Source organism: Narcine bancroftii, chromosome 5 (genome assembly GCF_036971445.1).
Source record: "Narcine bancroftii isolate sNarBan1 chromosome 5, sNarBan1.hap1, whole genome shotgun sequence".
Lineage (NCBI taxonomy): Eukaryota > Metazoa > Chordata > Chondrichthyes > Torpediniformes > Narcinidae > Narcine > Narcine bancroftii.
In genome coordinates this window covers 198,304,652-198,322,135 of record NC_091473.1, presented here as the reverse complement: position 1 = coordinate 198,322,135, position 17,484 = coordinate 198,304,652, and the positions used below count along the sequence as shown (strand labels likewise).

At 38.9% G+C, this 17,484-nt stretch overlaps 1 protein-coding gene across 6 annotated transcripts in view; it reads right to left on the bottom strand.

Moving 5' to 3' along the window:
• ints3 (integrator complex subunit 3) overlaps positions 1 to 17,484 on the bottom strand; it is a 147,670-nt gene that overhangs the window by 111,378 nt on the left and 18,808 nt on the right. For 3 of the 6 annotated variants that reach the window (XM_069940619.1, XM_069940624.1, XM_069940620.1), the window contains one exon: positions 13,084 to 13,167. In XM_069940619.1, coding sequence (XP_069796720.1) covers positions 13,084 to 13,167 — 84 coding nt within the window. Of the gene's footprint in view, positions 1 to 1,827; positions 2,052 to 13,083; positions 13,168 to 17,484 lie in introns of those variants that run through there. The other 3 variants (XM_069940622.1, XM_069940623.1, XM_069940621.1) reach the window with 2 other exon arrangements.

Here is a 17,484-nt window from a genome sequence, read left to right as displayed (position 1 = left end):
GGAGGACATCCCACCAAGAACATATAGATGGAGGTTAAACTCCATGCTACTTAAAAGGCAGGAATTTAGAGAGTTTATTGAACGCCAAATTAAAACATATTTTGAAATCAACACAGAATTAGTGAAAGACAAATTTATATTATGGGACGCAATGAAAGCCTTCATTAGGGGGCAGATAATAAGTTATGTAACTAAGATGAGAAAGGATTACAAACGGGAAATAGAGCAGTTGGAAAGGGAGATAGTAAGTACAGAAAAGGAATTAGTAAAAAGGGATGATATAACGAAAAAGAGAGAATTGGCGGACAAAAAAATAAAATACGAAACATTACAAACGTACAAGGTGGAGAAGAACATAATGAAAATAAAGCAAAAGTATTTCGAACTGGGAGAAAAAACACAAAATATTAGCCTGGCAACTTAAAACAGAACAAGCTAAAAGAACTGTATTGGCATCAAGGAAAAAGGACAAACAAATTACGTATAATCCAATGGAGATTAATGAGAACTTTAAGAAATTTTATGAACAATTGTATCAAACTGAGAACGAGGGTAAAGATGATAAAATAAAGAGTTTTTAGCTAAAATTGAACTACCGAAATTGCAAGAAGAGGAACAAAACAAAACTGATAAAACCATTTGAAATAGAGGAAATACAGGATATATTAAAAAACCTGCTGAACAATAAAACGCCTGGAGAGGATGAATTCCCAATAGAATTCTATAAAACATTTTTTCTTTGGCTTGGCTTCGCGGACGAAGATTTATGGAGGGGGTAAAAAGTCCACGTCAGCTGCAGGCTCGTTTGTGGCTGACAAGTCCGATGCGGGACAGGCAGACACGATTGCAGCGGTTGCAAGGGAAAATTAGTTGGTTGGGGTTGGGTGTTGGGTTTTTCCTCCTTTGCCTCTTTTCTCCTCTCCTGGAAGTAATGAACCAGATAGAAGAAATACAAAACTTGCCAGATTCATGTAAGACAGCAATAATTACAGTAATACCAAAGATGGGAAGGATCCACTAACACCAGCTTCATATAGACCAATATCTCTACTTAATTCAGATTATAAGATAATAGCAAAATTATTAGCAAACAGATTGACCGATTGTGTACCAAAAATAGTAAAACAAGATCAAACTGGATTTATTAAGAAAAGACGAACAACAGATAATGTCTGTAAAACTTATTAATCTAATTCAAGCAGTTCAAGGAAATAAGAAGCCAACAGTGGCTGTTGCTTTAGACGCAGGAAAAAACCTTTGACAGAGTAGAACAGAACTATTTATTTAAAGTATTTCAGAGGTTCAATCTACCAGAAAATTATTTTAATTGGATTAAAGCATTGTATAATGGACCATTGGTGAAGGTAACAGTAAATGGATATGTATCGAGCCAATTTAAATTAAGTAGGTCAACTAGACAGGGATATCCATTATCCCCCTCATTCTTCGCCTTAGCAATAGAACCATTGGCAGAACTGATAAGAACAGAAAATAAAAAAGGGATAAAAATAAAGGAGGAGTATAAAATCAGCTTATTGGCAGATGACATCATAGTACACCTAACAGAACCAGAGGTATCAGTAAAAGAATTACATAAGAAATTGAAGGAGTGGGGGCGTGGCAAGATGGCGTAGAAGGAAGACATGTGCTCCACATCTCCCCAGCTGAATCATTAAATATCGGGTTTTTCAATAGTATAAAAGTGATTAAAAATAAGATTTATAGTTATTTAAATAACAATTCTTTATGATGGCATCTATGTGAAAAGGTTTAAACCTCAGCTTCAGAAAAACTACCATATAAAAGTGCGGAAGAATTGAGGCCTACCTGCATAGCTGAATCCACGGAGTCGTTGTTGAGAGTCTCCAAGCCTCAGAGGACTCCAGCCCATTCGAGTTTGACTCCGACGCCGATCCTGCATCCGTAAGATGGCGCCGGCATATCGGTGAGTTTGGCCGTTGCCAACCCGCGTTCACGTGAAGCTGTGCGCACGGGTGGCACGGCCGATAAGGGGACGCGCTAACCCACAACCTTGCTGGGCAGCCGGGTGGCGCGCAGGGTAGCGTCAGAAGACGCCTCTGCGCGTATGATGGCCTTGCTTGGCCTGCGTGTGGCATTGCGGGCCCGGGAGCTGTTGGGAAAAAAAAAAATCGGTGTTGTGGGGGAGCATGAACGCAGGCATCCCAAAGAGGTCGGGGTGCCAGCGTCGGGTGTCCAGAACGCAGCCGTTCAGTCAAAGGACCTGTGATGACTGAGGAAGAAGAGGAACTTACCTTATTGGAATTCGTCCAGGAGGAGAAGCTTGCAGTTAAAGAATGTGAATCTCAAAAAGTGAAAATGGAATCTGGACTGGATTCAATGTTCACTGTTTTGGAAGGGATTGCTGGTCAAATACAGCAAATACATAATATGTCAAAACATATCAACTCAAATAACTCAAGGATTTATGGAGATGAAAATGAAAATGAATACTTTGTGTGATGAAATGTCAACTGTGAAACAGGAAAAGACTGTAGTTAAAAGTGATATTAATAAATGTATAAAATCAGTAGACACTGTGCAAGATAATTTTAAGAAAATTGAAACAGCTTTAAGCACTGGATCCCAGAGGTGCTGGGTAAAGAGCTTTTCCCTGAAGGTTTGGAATTGGATAGGGCTCATAGAGCTCTGAGAAGAAGACCACTTCCAGGACTAGCACCGAGAGCAGTCTTGATTCGTTGTTTAAAATGTCAAGATCATAAAATGATTTTACGTATGGCAATGCAGAACGCAAGACAGAATCTATCTCCATTAATGGTTCAACATTATGCTGATTTGAGTCAAGGGGTTATTAGAAGACGACAAGAATTTAATACGGCTAAAGACGTTTTGTGGCGAAAAGGTTACAAGTTTGCTTTTCGTTGTCCTGCGATTGTGAAGGTTTTCTATGGAAATTTTCAATCTCAATTTTTTTAGAATGATCTTGATGCTTTCTTTGGTTTTTGCCAATTCTTTGCTGCAATTGCGAAGAAATGGATCATCTTCTCCTCTGTTATCTCCTAAGAGGAGAAAAAACAGAAATGGAAATGGACATGGGAATGGAAAGTATGGAAAGAAAGAAGAGATGACACAAAGTCTTTTTGATGTTGAAGACCCGGAACAGTCGTTGGGCTTGGAATCATTGGGCAGAATATATGGACTATATTCGATTGTGTTTGATTAAATAATTAATATGTATCTGGCTTGGGAGGGGGGGGGTGTGGATGACACTGAACACTTTGACAGTCATCTGCCACTAGTGGGTTTACCACACCCAGTTTTTTGGGAGTATTACTACCTTTGGGTGGTTTTTTTAGCATTTATTTTGTTTTTTTTCTCTTTTGAGGGGATTTTTCTTTTTTTGGAAGAATTATAGAGGGGAGCATTATTTTATAGTGTGTAAATATATTAGTAGTTAAATAAGATGTCTCAATTGAATTTTGCAACTTTTAATGTACAGGGAGGGGTTAAATAATCCAATTAAGAGAGAGAATATTGGCTTACATTAAAAAAAATGAAAATGATATTGCTTTTTTACAAGAAACACACTTGACTGAGAAAGAACATTTGAAATTGAAAAGGGATTTTGTTGGTCATGTTTTTCCTTTTTCTTTTAATTCTAAGGCAAGAGGAGTAGCGATTTTGATTCATAAAAATTTACCTTTTGAATTGAAATCTTCAGAGGGGTACGCTGGTAGAGTATTAAGAGTGAATTGTAAAATTTTTGCTGAATCATGGACTTTGTTGAATCTTTTTACCCCTAATATAGAAGATGAGCTGTTTATTTCAGAAGCTTTTTTATTGTTAACTCAAGCTAATGAAAATGTTTTAGTTGGTGGTGATTTTAATTATGTTCTCGACCCTTTATTGGATAGAAATCCAAAAAGTATAAGGAAATCAAAGATGGCAACACAAATTAATGCGTTAATGAAAGCTTTAAATTTGGTGGATATTTGGATAAAAGTTAACCCTACAGAGAAAGATTTTTCTTTTTATTCTTCGAGACATGATTAGTTTTCTAGAATTGATTTATTTTTGGTATCAGCACATTTACAAGGTAGAGTATTACGAGCTGAATATAAAAGTAGAGTTATATCAGATCATTCACTATTACTTTTTTCTTGTGTAAGTTCGGAGGTAGTACGTTCATTGTTTAGATGGAGGTTTAATGTAATGTTATTGAAGAAACCAGAGTTTGCTACTTTTATTAAAGAGCAGATTTCTTTATCTTTGACTGAAAATGTTAATTCTGTGGATAGTCATTTTGTAATATGGGACACTTTAAAAGCTTATTTGAGAAGGCAGATCATTAGTTATTCTACGAAAGTTAAGAAACAATATATGGCAGAAAGTTTAGAGTTAGAAAATAAGATTGCTGAGTTAGAGAAAGATTTTCAGAAAGGTGTAACAGAAGATAAAAAAAGTTGCATTAGAGAGATTGAAATTGCGTTATAATACTTTACAAACTTATCAGTTTGAGTGCTTAATTAATGGATCTAAACAACGTTACTATGAGTTGGGGGAAAGAGCTCATATGGTACTTGCTTAGCAATTGAAAGCTGAACAGGTGTCTCGGACTATTAATGCTGTTAAGAAGAATTCAATAATAACATAAGCCTCAGGAAATCAATGACCAGTTTTATTCATTTTATCAAAAATTATATACTTCTGAGGGGGAAACAGGATAATGGTTCTATTGATTCTTACTTATCTAAATTAAAGTTACCAGTATTAGATGTTCGGGAATTGGAATCTCCATTTACGGATTTTGAAATTAAGGAAGCTATTCAGGAAATGCCTAATGGAAAGTCCCCAAGGGATGATGGATTCCCTGTGCAATTTTATAAACTTTTTTATGATGATTTGTCTAATGAATTTGGAAAGGTGTTGAATCAAGTTACTGAAGATCAGAAGTTACCAGAATCATGTTCTAGTGCTTTAATAATTGTCATTCCAAAAAAAAATAGTGATCCATTAAAAGTGTCTTCGTATAAACCTATTTCTTTATTAAATGTGGATTATAAAATTATAGCAAAAATATTAGCTAATAGGCTTGCTAAATATTTGCCTAAATTGGTATATATTGATCAAACAGGTTTTATTAAGAATAGAAATGCATCAGACAATATATTTTGATTAATTACTTTGGTCAATGCATATCGAAAGCAACCTAACCATCCTAATGGTTGCATTAGATGCAGAAAAAGCTTTTGATAGGGTTGAGTGGGATTTTTAATTTAAAGTGTTAGAGAAATTTAAATTCGGCCCTTTTTTTATTGGTTGGGTTAAGGTTTTATATACGAACCCGACTGCTAGGGTGGTAACAAATGGACAGATTTCTTTACCATTTAAATTGACTTGTTCAACTTGACAGGGCTGCCAATTGTCACCACCGGCCTTATTTGCATTGGTTATTGAACCATTAGCTCAGGCTATTAGACAAAATGAAGAAATTAGAGGGATGAGGATTAATAATGAAGAATATAAAATTAACTTATTTGCGGATGACATGTTGGTATACTTGACGGAACCGGAACGGTCATTGAAAGAACTGCAAGAGTTGTTTGTTGACCTCCCTGAGGTCAGTGGATATAAAGTTAATTGGAATAAAAGTGAAATTTTACCAGTTGGAGTGGGAGATTATTCTGAATTTAAAACAATTACAAAATTAAGGTGGACAAGTAAAATTAAATATTTAGGTGAGTTTATGGATATGAATTATCAATCATTATATCAATTAAATTATGTACCTATATTAAGATGAATTAAAGCAGATTTGATTAAGTGGAAAGATCTTCCATTAACTTTGATTGTTCCAGTTAATTGTAATAAATTGAATATTTTTCCTTGAATTCAATATTTATTCTAGTCACTACCTTGTTTACTTTCTAAGGGTTTTTTTCAAGATTTGAATAAAGCAGTGTGAGAGTTTTTATGGAAAGTAGATGAGCTCGAATGGCATTGCATAGACTAACGTGGGTGGACTACAACTACCACGTTTTCAAAATTATTATGAAGCGGCCCAGTTGAAGTTCAATAGTAGATTGATGGATTTAGATCAGCCTCCTAGCTGGGCTAAAGTGGAGATGGCGTGTATTCCTCGGGTTGAAATACATTAATTTATATTTCGTTGGAATTCAAATTTGTTACAGCAATAGGATATGCCGATATTGAAACATTTATTAAAGATTTGGTTAAAAAAAATAGGGTGTTAGGGTCGAAATATAAATTATCTATTTTAACTCCATTGTATAATAATCAGCTTATTCCTTTTTCAATGTTTAACAATCATTTAAAGATTTGGGATTCTAAGGATATAAAGACAATACAAGATTGTTTTGAAGAGGGACAATTTCTTTCTTTTAACCAATTGAGAGAAAGATTTGATTCTCTGTAAATTCTTTGTTTGTGATTTATCAACTTCGGGCTTTGATAAAAGATAATTATGGTAGGGAGATGATTTTACCTACTTTGTCGAGATTTGAATCTTTGATTTCCTCTATACCGAAAAAGGGTTATATTTCAGTTATGTATAATTTGTTACAAGATAGTATGGATAAATCAGATTGGAAGAAAGCTAAACTTAAATGGGAGAGTGATTTAGTATTTATTTTTCCTGAAGAAGATTGGGTGAATATGTGTCAAGACAATGTAATTAAATTGACTAATGTCCAATATGGAATGGTTAATTAAATTTTTTACATCAATTCTATTTGACCCTGGAAAAGTTTTAAAAAAATATGCGTTTAGTAATTCGGATTCTTGTTTTAGATGTGGTTCATGTATTGGAACTTTTTTACATGCTGTAAGTTCAATAATTTTGGCAAGGAATTAAAGTAGTTTTGGAGAAATTATATAATTTTATACTATCGTTAGATAGATTTACTTGTTGGGAAATTTATATTCATTAAAAGGAATGGGATTGGATAAACTTCAAATTGTACGTTTGGTATTATCAGTAGCACGTAAATGTGTTGCTAATACTTGGAAAGATGATACTGAGATTAATATAGCTCGTTGGCATAATGAATTGAAAGTATGTGTTGTTATGGAAAAAATTATTTATACTTTACATGATAATTCTTCTTCTTTTGTTAGTAAGTGGTCTCCGTATTTGAAATATATGCATTTAGATATACTTTGAAATGTTAACATTTATAATTTTTAAAATAAATATATAATCAATATTTTTTTGCTCCCCTTAATTTAAGGGTGTAAGGATGGGGGAAGAGATGGGTATTAATGAAAAATTTTCTTTGACTATTTTTATAGTGTATGCTATGTTTCTGCTATCTTTTAAATAAAGTTTGAAAAAAAAAAGAAATTGAAGGAGTATGGAGAAATATCAGGGTACAAGATCAACGCAAATAAAAGTGAAGTGATGCCAATGAGCAACACGGATTAAACAGAATTTAAAAAAGAATCCCATTTAAATGGCAAACACAAGCAATCCGATACCTTGGTATCAGGTTAGATAATAACTTAAGCCACTTGTACAAACTAAATTATCAGCCACTAATAAAGAAATTGCAGGAAGACTTAGAACATTGGAAAGAATTACCGCTAATGTTGATAGGGAGGGTAAACTGCATTAAAGTGAATGTTTTCCCAAATATAAAATACTTATTTCAATCATTGCCAATTCCCTTGAGAAGTTCTTTAATGAACTACAAGAGAATAATAAGGAAATTGTTGTGGAAAGGGGGGAAACCAGGGTAGTGTTAGATAAATTAACAGAGAGGTATAACCAAGGTGGTTTGCAGTTACCAAACTTTAAAAATTATTATAGAGCCGCACAATAAAGGTATTTATCAGATTTTTACCAGACAAGAGAAAAACCAGACTGGACTAAGATAGAACTTGATAAAATAGGGGAGAAATTACTTTATAAGTGGGATGAAAAGCTGGTGCAATATAAAAGCTCACCAGTACTGCATCGTTTACTTAACATATTGAAGAAGATCCACTTAGAAAGGAAAAAAAACGAATGACCAAATACCAAAATTGTTATTGACACAAAACCCATTAATCCCTTTTACAATAGACAACTTTTCCTTTAGAGAATGGGAGAGAAAAGGAATCAAAAGAATAGAAAAATTGTTTTTTGGGAAATAATTTATTAACATTCGAACAGTTGAAGTACAAATATGGAATAACTCATGGTACAATGTTTGCACATCATCAATTGAAAGCTTATTTAAAGGATAAATTGGGAAACAAACTGAGATTACCAGAAGGAAGCAGCTTTGAATATGTGATTACAGACACAATGATAATTAAAAGATTTATAACGAACATGTACATTAAGCTGCAAGATAAGGAAAATAATGAAATAAGCTACAAACATAAACAAACGTGCGACAGGGATTTAAACATAAAGATAAAAAAATGAAACATGGGAAAAATTATGTTCTGGAACTATGAAGAATACAATAAACACAAGGTTACATATGATACAATATAATTGGTTACACAGGTTACACAGATTATCACGCCCCAAAAGTTAAAAAAAAATGGGATCCAACATTATCAGAGAGATGTTTTCGCTGTAAGAAGGAAATAGGAACAACAGTACATGCAACTTGGGCATGTGAGAAAGTGAAAACATTTTGGGAAGATCTAAATCAGATATTAAATAAAATCACAAAAAATAACATACCAAAAAATCCAGAGATCTTTCTTCTAAGTAACATAAGAAGTAAGGAATTAGGCCTCAAATTGGATAAAGTGCAAAAATGATTTATTATGACAGCCTTAGCAGTAGCAAAAAAATGTCAACTTGGAAAATGGAAGAGAGCCTGAGAATACAGCAATGGTACATGGAAATGAATAAATGTATTCCATTGGAAAAAGTAACATATAATTTAAAGAATAAAGTCACATTATTTGAACAAATTTGGGAACCGTACATGGAACATAACAGAGAGAGCTTGCCTTGGACCTCCACCCCCTAAAATGATAAGAAGACAAAATGACTTGATTCAATGTGTAAAAGTAGATGATACATTTTTCTTGTTTATTTTTCATTGTGTGATGACATTGTTTAATGGTTTTATTGTATTGTATATGTTGAATATTTATTGGTTTTGGAGGGGGTGGGGAGGGGGGAGGGAGGGTAGGGGGGAAAAAAGGGAGAAAATGCCACTGTGTATATTTTATGAGAAACGTTTGTATATATTTTGGTTGATATGGTTCACAGTGTGAAAAATAAAAAAAAGACAGACTTGGGAACGGATCTCGTTTGTAATCTGGGGACTGCTTGTACAGGTGCCACGATTAAATCTCCCCTCCTTGACACACAAGGGAATAAAGTCATAACCTGCTTAACCTTTCCCTGTAACTCAGTTCCTGAGGTCCCAGCAACATCCTTGTTCAGTCATTGACACGAAAACCTGCTCTGGCTCCCTGGATGCCACACAACTTGCTAATTGCAACATTTTCTGTATCTTTACAGCAGGATTAATATATCGAAGACTTGAATCAAATGATCCCTTAACCGTTTAAACTTCAGGGAATAATACCCTAGCTGGTCATGATCTCTCCAAGATTACAGATTCCTTTAATTGGTGCATCAATTAGTGGAACGCTGTTACAGCACCAGCAAATGGGATCGGCTTTCAAATCCCGCGCTGTCTGTAAGGAGTTTGTACGTTCTCCACGTGTCTGTGTGGGTTTCCCCTAGGCTCCGGTTTCCTCCCATTGATCAAAATGTATCAGGGGTGTAGGTCAATATTGTGTAATTTGGTTTGTGGGCCGACAGGGCCTGTTACCGTGCTAAATGTCTAAATTTAAAATAAAATTTCTAAAAAGTTATTGTCATGTAATAAAACAGATGTAATATTACATGAAATTGACCAGTCAGCAGACAAAGATTTGCTATCATCAGAAATTGCTTGGCGCCTTTCACAACCAGAAAAAGAGAAGCAAAACAGAGTTCTTCCAGAGTCACCGAGTGTCTGTGGATTCACCTCCAGCACTCCCGCAGCCGCACAAACTTCAGTCCAAACCATCAACAACCCGAGCTCCAGATCCAGACCTTCAACATGATCAGGAAGCCTTCAGAGCCCTTGGCACCTTCTCGCATCCCTGTTCTAATACCTGGTACCCATTTCAGCCTGTCTCAACCTGGACACTAGCAGTCCACAGCCTGGTGTGAGTCCTCTGACCGCAGACGGCAGGACCCTGCAGCCTGAGTGGGATCCTCGCCTCGAGTTACCAATAGCCTGCTACCTGTGTGTTCTTCCACAGAGTCCCTCTCTGGTTCGCCACCATGGTCATCATCCTGTAAGGTTGTCTCCTATGCATCCCTCTCAAAAGGTAGGGGGGAATGATCTCCCCATTTTCTGGTACCTTGCACCAGTCCTCTGCTCCCCCGCAGTCTGCAAGCCCTCGAAGTCGCTGCCGACCAAGGAGCCACCATCTTGAGCCCAGATCTCTCTGTTGCAGGATTTTAAAATAAACGACTGCTGGTTCCTTTAACAGTGGTTTAAGGCCTGTACGGAGCCATCGGTAGTTGGACTGGGCAGTAGAATCTGGCGGAGGAGCACGTGTCTCCATTTCCCTCATTCTTAAATGAACTCCTGGAATTCAGCATCAATCTGATAAATCTGTACTGCCCTTCCACCAAGCTTGACTTGCTTATTCCTCAACCTCACCATGCCCAACCTGAACTTTGTTTAGGCCCTGGGACAACCTTCTACACCAATCTCCCAATTAGTTCATTGTTTCAAGTCGTTTATTGTCATTTAATTGCATAGTCCAAGCCGACGAAGCAGCGTTCTCCAGTCCTCAGTGCAAAACACGCAGACACACAACCAGACATAAACACACATTCAGACAATATACATATATAAAAATAAATAAATACTCCTTGATTCATGAATTTGAGAGTCTCAGAGGGTCAGTGGGAGCAGTTCCTTTGGTCGTTCAGCATTCTCACTGCCCGTGGGAAGAAGCTGTTCCTCAGCTTGGTACCCCAACGGGAGCTGAAAGATGTTATGTGCAGGGTGGAGGAGGTCGTCAATGATTTTGCGCGCACTCTTCAGATGACAATCTCAGTACATGATGTCGATGTTGGTGGGGGGGGGGGGAGGGGGAGGTGGTGAGAACAGAGATTCCAGTGATCCTCTCTACCACTCCTAGTCCTGTGGACTGATCAACAATCCATTTCTCTGCACCAACTGTGATGCAGCCAGCCAGTATGCTCTCAGTAGAGCTTCTGGAGAAGGTTGGCCTAATGGTGGCCAGTAGCCTTTCCTGCTTCAGCTTTCTCAGGAAGTGCAGTCGCTATTACTTCTTCCCGACAAGTGAGGCGATGTTGAGTTTCCACGATAGAACACTGGTTGAGTGAACAAGAAACTCTGTGCTCTCCACGACAGAGTTGTTGATGTGTCGGGGAGGGTGGTCATCCACAATCATCTCCTTCTCCTTGTCCACGTTGAGACTCGGATTGTTACTCTTGCATACAGCATATCTCGAGATTTTCACCCTCTATATTCAAAGCAATCCGCCCACATAGTTTAACCCCTCAAGCCCAGGCATCACTGCACAAACCTCTTCTCCAGACCCATCCCATAAAGCCTTTGATGCCCTGGCCAATCAAGAACCTATCAATCTCTTGTCTTAAATTCACTCATTAATCCGGCCTCCACAACTACCTGTGGCAACAAATTCCACAGATTCACCACCCTTTGGTTGAAGAAATTCCTACGCATTTCTGTTCTAAGCGGATGCCCTTCAATCCTGAAGTTGTGCCCTCGTCCTCAACTCTCCCACCATGTGAAACAACCTTTCTACACCAACTCTGTCTCCGTCTTTCAATTAGATCCCACCACCCCCCCACCCCCATTCTCCTAAATTCCAACGAGTACAGGCCAAGAGCCATAAAACACTTCTTATATATCCTTATAATTATCCAGGCTGTGAACCTCCTCTGAACCCTCTTCAATGTCAGCACATCCTTTCTTAAATGAGGAGCCTAAAACTGCCCACAATACTCCAAGTGATGTCTCACTAATGCCTTATAAAGCCTCAACATCACGTCCCTGCTCTCATATTCTATTCCTCACCATCGTCTCAACCTGCAGGCTATCCTGCACAAGGACTCCCAGGTCCCTTTACAATTTTCTCCCCATTTAAAAAATAGTCTGCCCTTTTATTTTTCTTCACCTGAAGTGCATGACTGGACACTTTCTGACATTATATTTCATTTGCCATTTCTCTACCTGTTCTCTTAATCTGTCCAAGTCCTACTGCAGCCTCCATATTTTCCTCTACATGATCTGCTCCTCCACCTACCTTCATATCGTCTGCAAACTTGGTCACAAAACCATTTATTCCATCATCCAAATCATGAAACTTAAAAAGAAGTGGCCTCAACACTGACACTTGTGGGTCAATATTTTGAAGCTGACAGTGGAAATGATGTGACAGGTTGATAGAATAGTTAAGAAGGCCCATGGGATGCTGGGCTTCATTAACAGGAGGATTGAGTTCAAGAGCCAAGAGATCATGTTGCAAATCCACAAATCAGGGGTAAGACCACACTTGAATATTGTGTTCAGTTCCCGACACCTCATTATAAAGAAGGATGCGGAAGCTACGGAGAGGGGGCAGAGGAGATTTATCAGGATGTTGCCTTGATCGGAAAATAAGTCTTATGAGGCAGGGTTAGCAGAACTGGGACTTTTCTCTTTGGAGTGAAGGAGGCAGGAGTAGAAAACACCAGAGGACATCTCAACAAAGTGAAGGGAGAGAAGTTTAGGGGAGACATCAGGGGTGTGTTTTTTTTACCCAAAGAGATGTGGTGTTGGAGGCTGAACTCTAGAAGGGCTTAAGAGACTCTTCAGACAAACATATGGATGAAAGTAAAATAGAGGGTTACGGGGTAGGAAGGGTTTAGTACTTTTTTTTTTGGTCGGAATATAAAGGTTGGCACAACATTGGGGGCCTGTACTGTAATGTTCTATGCTCTATAAATCTGTAGATTGTTCTCTAGGTTTTCATCACATGCCAGAACATTTCATTCAGCTGAATGGGAAGTAACTTAAATCAGAAATTACTCACTCTTTGCGCCTGTGAAGGCTCCACCAGAATCATGGTTAAAAGTCCCAAACAGACCTCCTCATGCTGCTGAGCACCTTTGCAAACCTAAGGGGTGGAAAAGAGATGAATGAGCTCAGGAAACTGGAAAATGGTGAAAACTAATTGATTTTATTGGTAACAAGGCTCCAGGGTGGTTGGTGCCCAAGGCAAAAGTAGCCAGGTGGCCCTGGCAATGAGGCCAGAGGGTGGTCAGCTGACCAGGCCATAAAATGGATGGGGGCTTCCCCCCATCATAATCCACAAGTTGAAAATGCGAGACCGCAAGGGGTGGCTTCATATTTGAATCACCACGCAACTTTGGCACCTTCAACTGGAGTCCAAGGACTAGATTGAGCGAGGTTACAGAAGCAGGCACCATGAAACAAATGAACCAGCTCACATACACTGCGATTTTCAAGAGGAACAATTGAACTGTTTGTTTCACGTACTGTTTTGTTCGATATTCAGACAAGTCAATTGATACCACGGGGAGAGCAATAATAACACACAAGTCAATAAGCGACCTGGGTTCGAATCTGGCGCTGTCTGAGAGTTTGTATGCTCTCCCTGTGGGTTTGCCCTGGGAACTCCAGTTTCCTCCCACCCTCCAAAACGTACAGGGTTGGTGGATTATTTAAGTGTAATTGGGTGGCACGGGTCTAAATGGCCAGAATCAGCTCCTAACATGTTGCAAATATTTTTTTTTAAATTTAATAAGGCAATAGTGCAGGGAGAAAGATTACAATAAACAAATGGTGTAGGTTATGGAGAAAAGTACCACAGTACAGAGAACAGAGGAAAGCAATTGTAATGAACATTAGTAAAAAAACGCAAGTCTGCAGACACTGTGATTGAAGTAAAAATGTAATATAGAAACATAGAAGATAGGAGCAGGAGTAGGTCATTCGATCCTTCGAGCCTGCTCCGCCATTCAACGAGATCATGGCTGATCTTAAAGTTCAGTACCCCGTCCCCGCCTTCTCTCCGTAACCTTTAATAACCTTCTACTGAAGAAATATATCTAATTCCCTCTTAAATATATTTAATGAACCTGCCTCTACTGCCCTCTGTGGCAATGAATTCCACAGATTCACCACCCACTGGGTAAAGAAATTCCTCCTCACCTCGGTCCTAAATGGTTTGCCTTTTATCCTCAAACCATGGCCCCGGGTTCTGGATTTTCCCATCATTGGAAACATCCCATCTGCATCCACTCTGTCCAGTCCTGCCAGAATTTTATATGTCTCTATGAGATCCCCTCTCAATCTTCTAAACTCAAGCGAGTACAATCCCAATTTGTGCAAAATGCTGGAGAAACTCAACAGATCAAACCGTGTATTTTATATAGCAAAAATAAAGATACATAACCAATGTTTCGGGCCGAAGCCCTTCATCAAGGTATTATTGTGTACTCAAGATCGAAACATTGGTTATGTATTTACGATATAAAGTACACAGTTTGACCAGCTGAAATTCTCCAGGGTTGTGTTTTTAGCATAAAAGATGTCATCTTCTGATAATCAAGGGCATCAATTATAAATTTGAGCTCAAAACTCGTAAGACCTTTCCAAGAAGGAGTTTATTTTAAACAAGTATCTATCAAGAGCTCAATGCACATTGGAGATATTGTGGATAGTATGGAAGGAACAGGATATGTTGGAACAGGATATAGGCGGGATGCAGAGATGGAAAAGAAGTAGATGGAGTTCATTCTGATTAAGTATGAAATGATGCATTTTGGAAGGATGAACTTGAAGGTGGAGTACATGGTTAATGCAGGATTCTTAACAGTGTGGAAGAACAGAGGGATCTTGGGTTCCAAATCCATACATCTCCCAAGGTTGGCACACAAGTTGATAGGGTAGTGAAGAAGGCCTATGGGATGCTGGGCTTCATTAGTCAAGGGAATGAGTTCAAAAGTCAAGTAGCGTTGCAGCTCGATAAAACTGGTTAGACCACACATGGAAATATTGGGTTCAGTTCTGGACACCTCATTTTACAGGATGTGGAAGGTTTAGAGAGGATGCAGAGGAGATTTACCAGCATGTTGCCTGGAATGGAGAATGTGTCTTATGAGGCAAGATGAACAGAGCTGGGGCTTTTCTCTTCGGAGTAGAGGATGAGAGGTGACAATAGAGGTCTATGAGAGGCATAGCTAAGGCAGACAACAGCACCTTTTTCCCAGGACAACAGGAGCAAATATCAAAGGAAATGTCACGGGCAAATCTTTTTTAAAATGCCTGGAATGCATTGCCAGGGGAGGTAGTGGAGGCTGGAACATTAGGGACATTTAAAGACTTAAACAGGCTCGAGGATTCAAGAAAAATAGAGGATTATGGGTGTGAGGTAGGGATGGTTTCTATTGTTGTGCAGGTAGGCACAACACTGTGGGCCAAAGGGCTTGTACTTTGTTATGTTCTATCTTATAAGGCTACCACAATCACTGGCCAAGGAGGCTGGATTTGCCATGTGTGTAATTAAGTGGTCACAGCATCCCTGCCCCATGGAGATCTTTGCTCCCAGGCTTCACATTGTTATTTGTCACTGCCGAGGGTGAGAAGGCACAGCAGCGAGCGTAGTTATGGACACAGAACAGGGTGGTCAGGGAGAGTAAATGGAGTAAACTACTCAGTTGCGAGGCAAGGATGATTTGGTTCAAGGGTTGGAGCGAGAGGCAAAGAAAGTTGGTTTCAAGATTCCTTTATTGCGATGTTATAAAACAAGTGTAATATTAAACAACATTCATTTTAGTCTGTCGTAAAGCATACATTCGCCATTAGCAGAAATTGCCCCTTACAGTCAGAGAAAGAGAAGCAAAAGAGAGTTCCCCCCCACCCCCAAGTCTCTGGGTATCCGTGGATTCGCCTCCAGTGCTCCTGCAGCCTCTGCAGTCACATAGCCTTCAGTCCAAACCATCAGTGACTCAACCTCCAGATCCAGACTTCCAGCGTGATCAGGAAGCCTTCAGCACCATCGACCATGCCAGTTTTGATACCACCTTCAGTCAATCCCCCAGCAATCCTTGGCTCAGTGTGAAGTCCTTGAGCACAGTCTCCTGCACGGGCTCCTTACCTCAAGTCACCAACAGCCTGCTGCCTGTGTGTGCCTCAGAGCCCCTCACAGTGGTCACCATCTTGTAGAGTCCTCTCCTCTGTTTCTCACTCTCAAACGGGGGTGGTCTCCCCATTTTCTGATGCCCTCTGCTTCCCCAGATGCAAAGGCATCACCACTCTTTTGGCATTCTGGATGAACCCACACTTCAAGGACTGCCGTGGTTCAGGAAGGCACTATCTCAAGAGCAAATTAGGGATGGGCAAGTAAACGCTGCCTCAGCCCAGGATGCCCATATCCCTTCAAATTAATAAACATAAGGAGGAGTCACGTGATGGAGTAGGGGCCGGTAGGGGAACTCCAGCCCTCTCCAGAAAATTTTAAAAAATAGAGAAAAAACAAAGGCACAAACATAGAAACCACAAGAAAGTGAAAGTGTGGAGAAAATGGCAGCGAAGAAAGAAAAACGAAAAACAACGGGAAGAAAAGAAGAAGGAAGGTCGTCGAAGGAGGAAGGTGAAGGCGAAGGTGAGGCCCGCTGTGGAGAGAGAAGCCCGCTCCCTGAGGTCAGTGGAAACCCCGAGCTCGGGACTACAAAAATGGCTCATGGAGCCAAACAAAAGTGCGCAACCGCGCATGAGCGATGCGCAAGACAAAAATAACACTGATGGGAGGGGGGACCAGCTGAGGAGTAAATCTCCACAGCTGAAACAGACAACTACAACACAACAGCAAGACTCTCAACAGGAAAACATAGAAAATAACGAGAACAAGAAGGAAGAGAATAAAAATAAGAAATCAAAGAAACAACAGATGACCAACCCAGAGGAAAAAGACCAACACCAAGACACTTTTAATAAAAATAAGAAGACCAAAAATACCCAACAAAATAAAACAAACAAACCAACAAGAAAACCAGAAGAGACAGAGGTAAAGGACACAGATCCTGGAGTGGACCCAGAAGAAGAGGAAGAAGAACACAGAGAAATGGAAGATGAAGGGAAGGGCAAGTACATGGATATATATATTTTTTAAAGAATATATGGAAACAGTAAAAGAATGGCAGTCACAAGAATTCAGTGAAATAAAAAGAAGAATAAAAAGTACAGAAGAAAATGTGAATAGATTAGAGGTGATCATGTCAGATATAGGAAAAAGAGTAGACAAGGTGGAAGAACGAGAAACAGCCATAGAAATGGAAGTAGATGACTTAAAAAAGAAATTAGAAGAATCTGATAAAAAAGTTAAAGAAACACAGGAGCTGTTAGCTCAGAAGATAGATATAATGGAAAATTATAATAGAAGAAACAATATAAAGATAGTGGGCCTTAA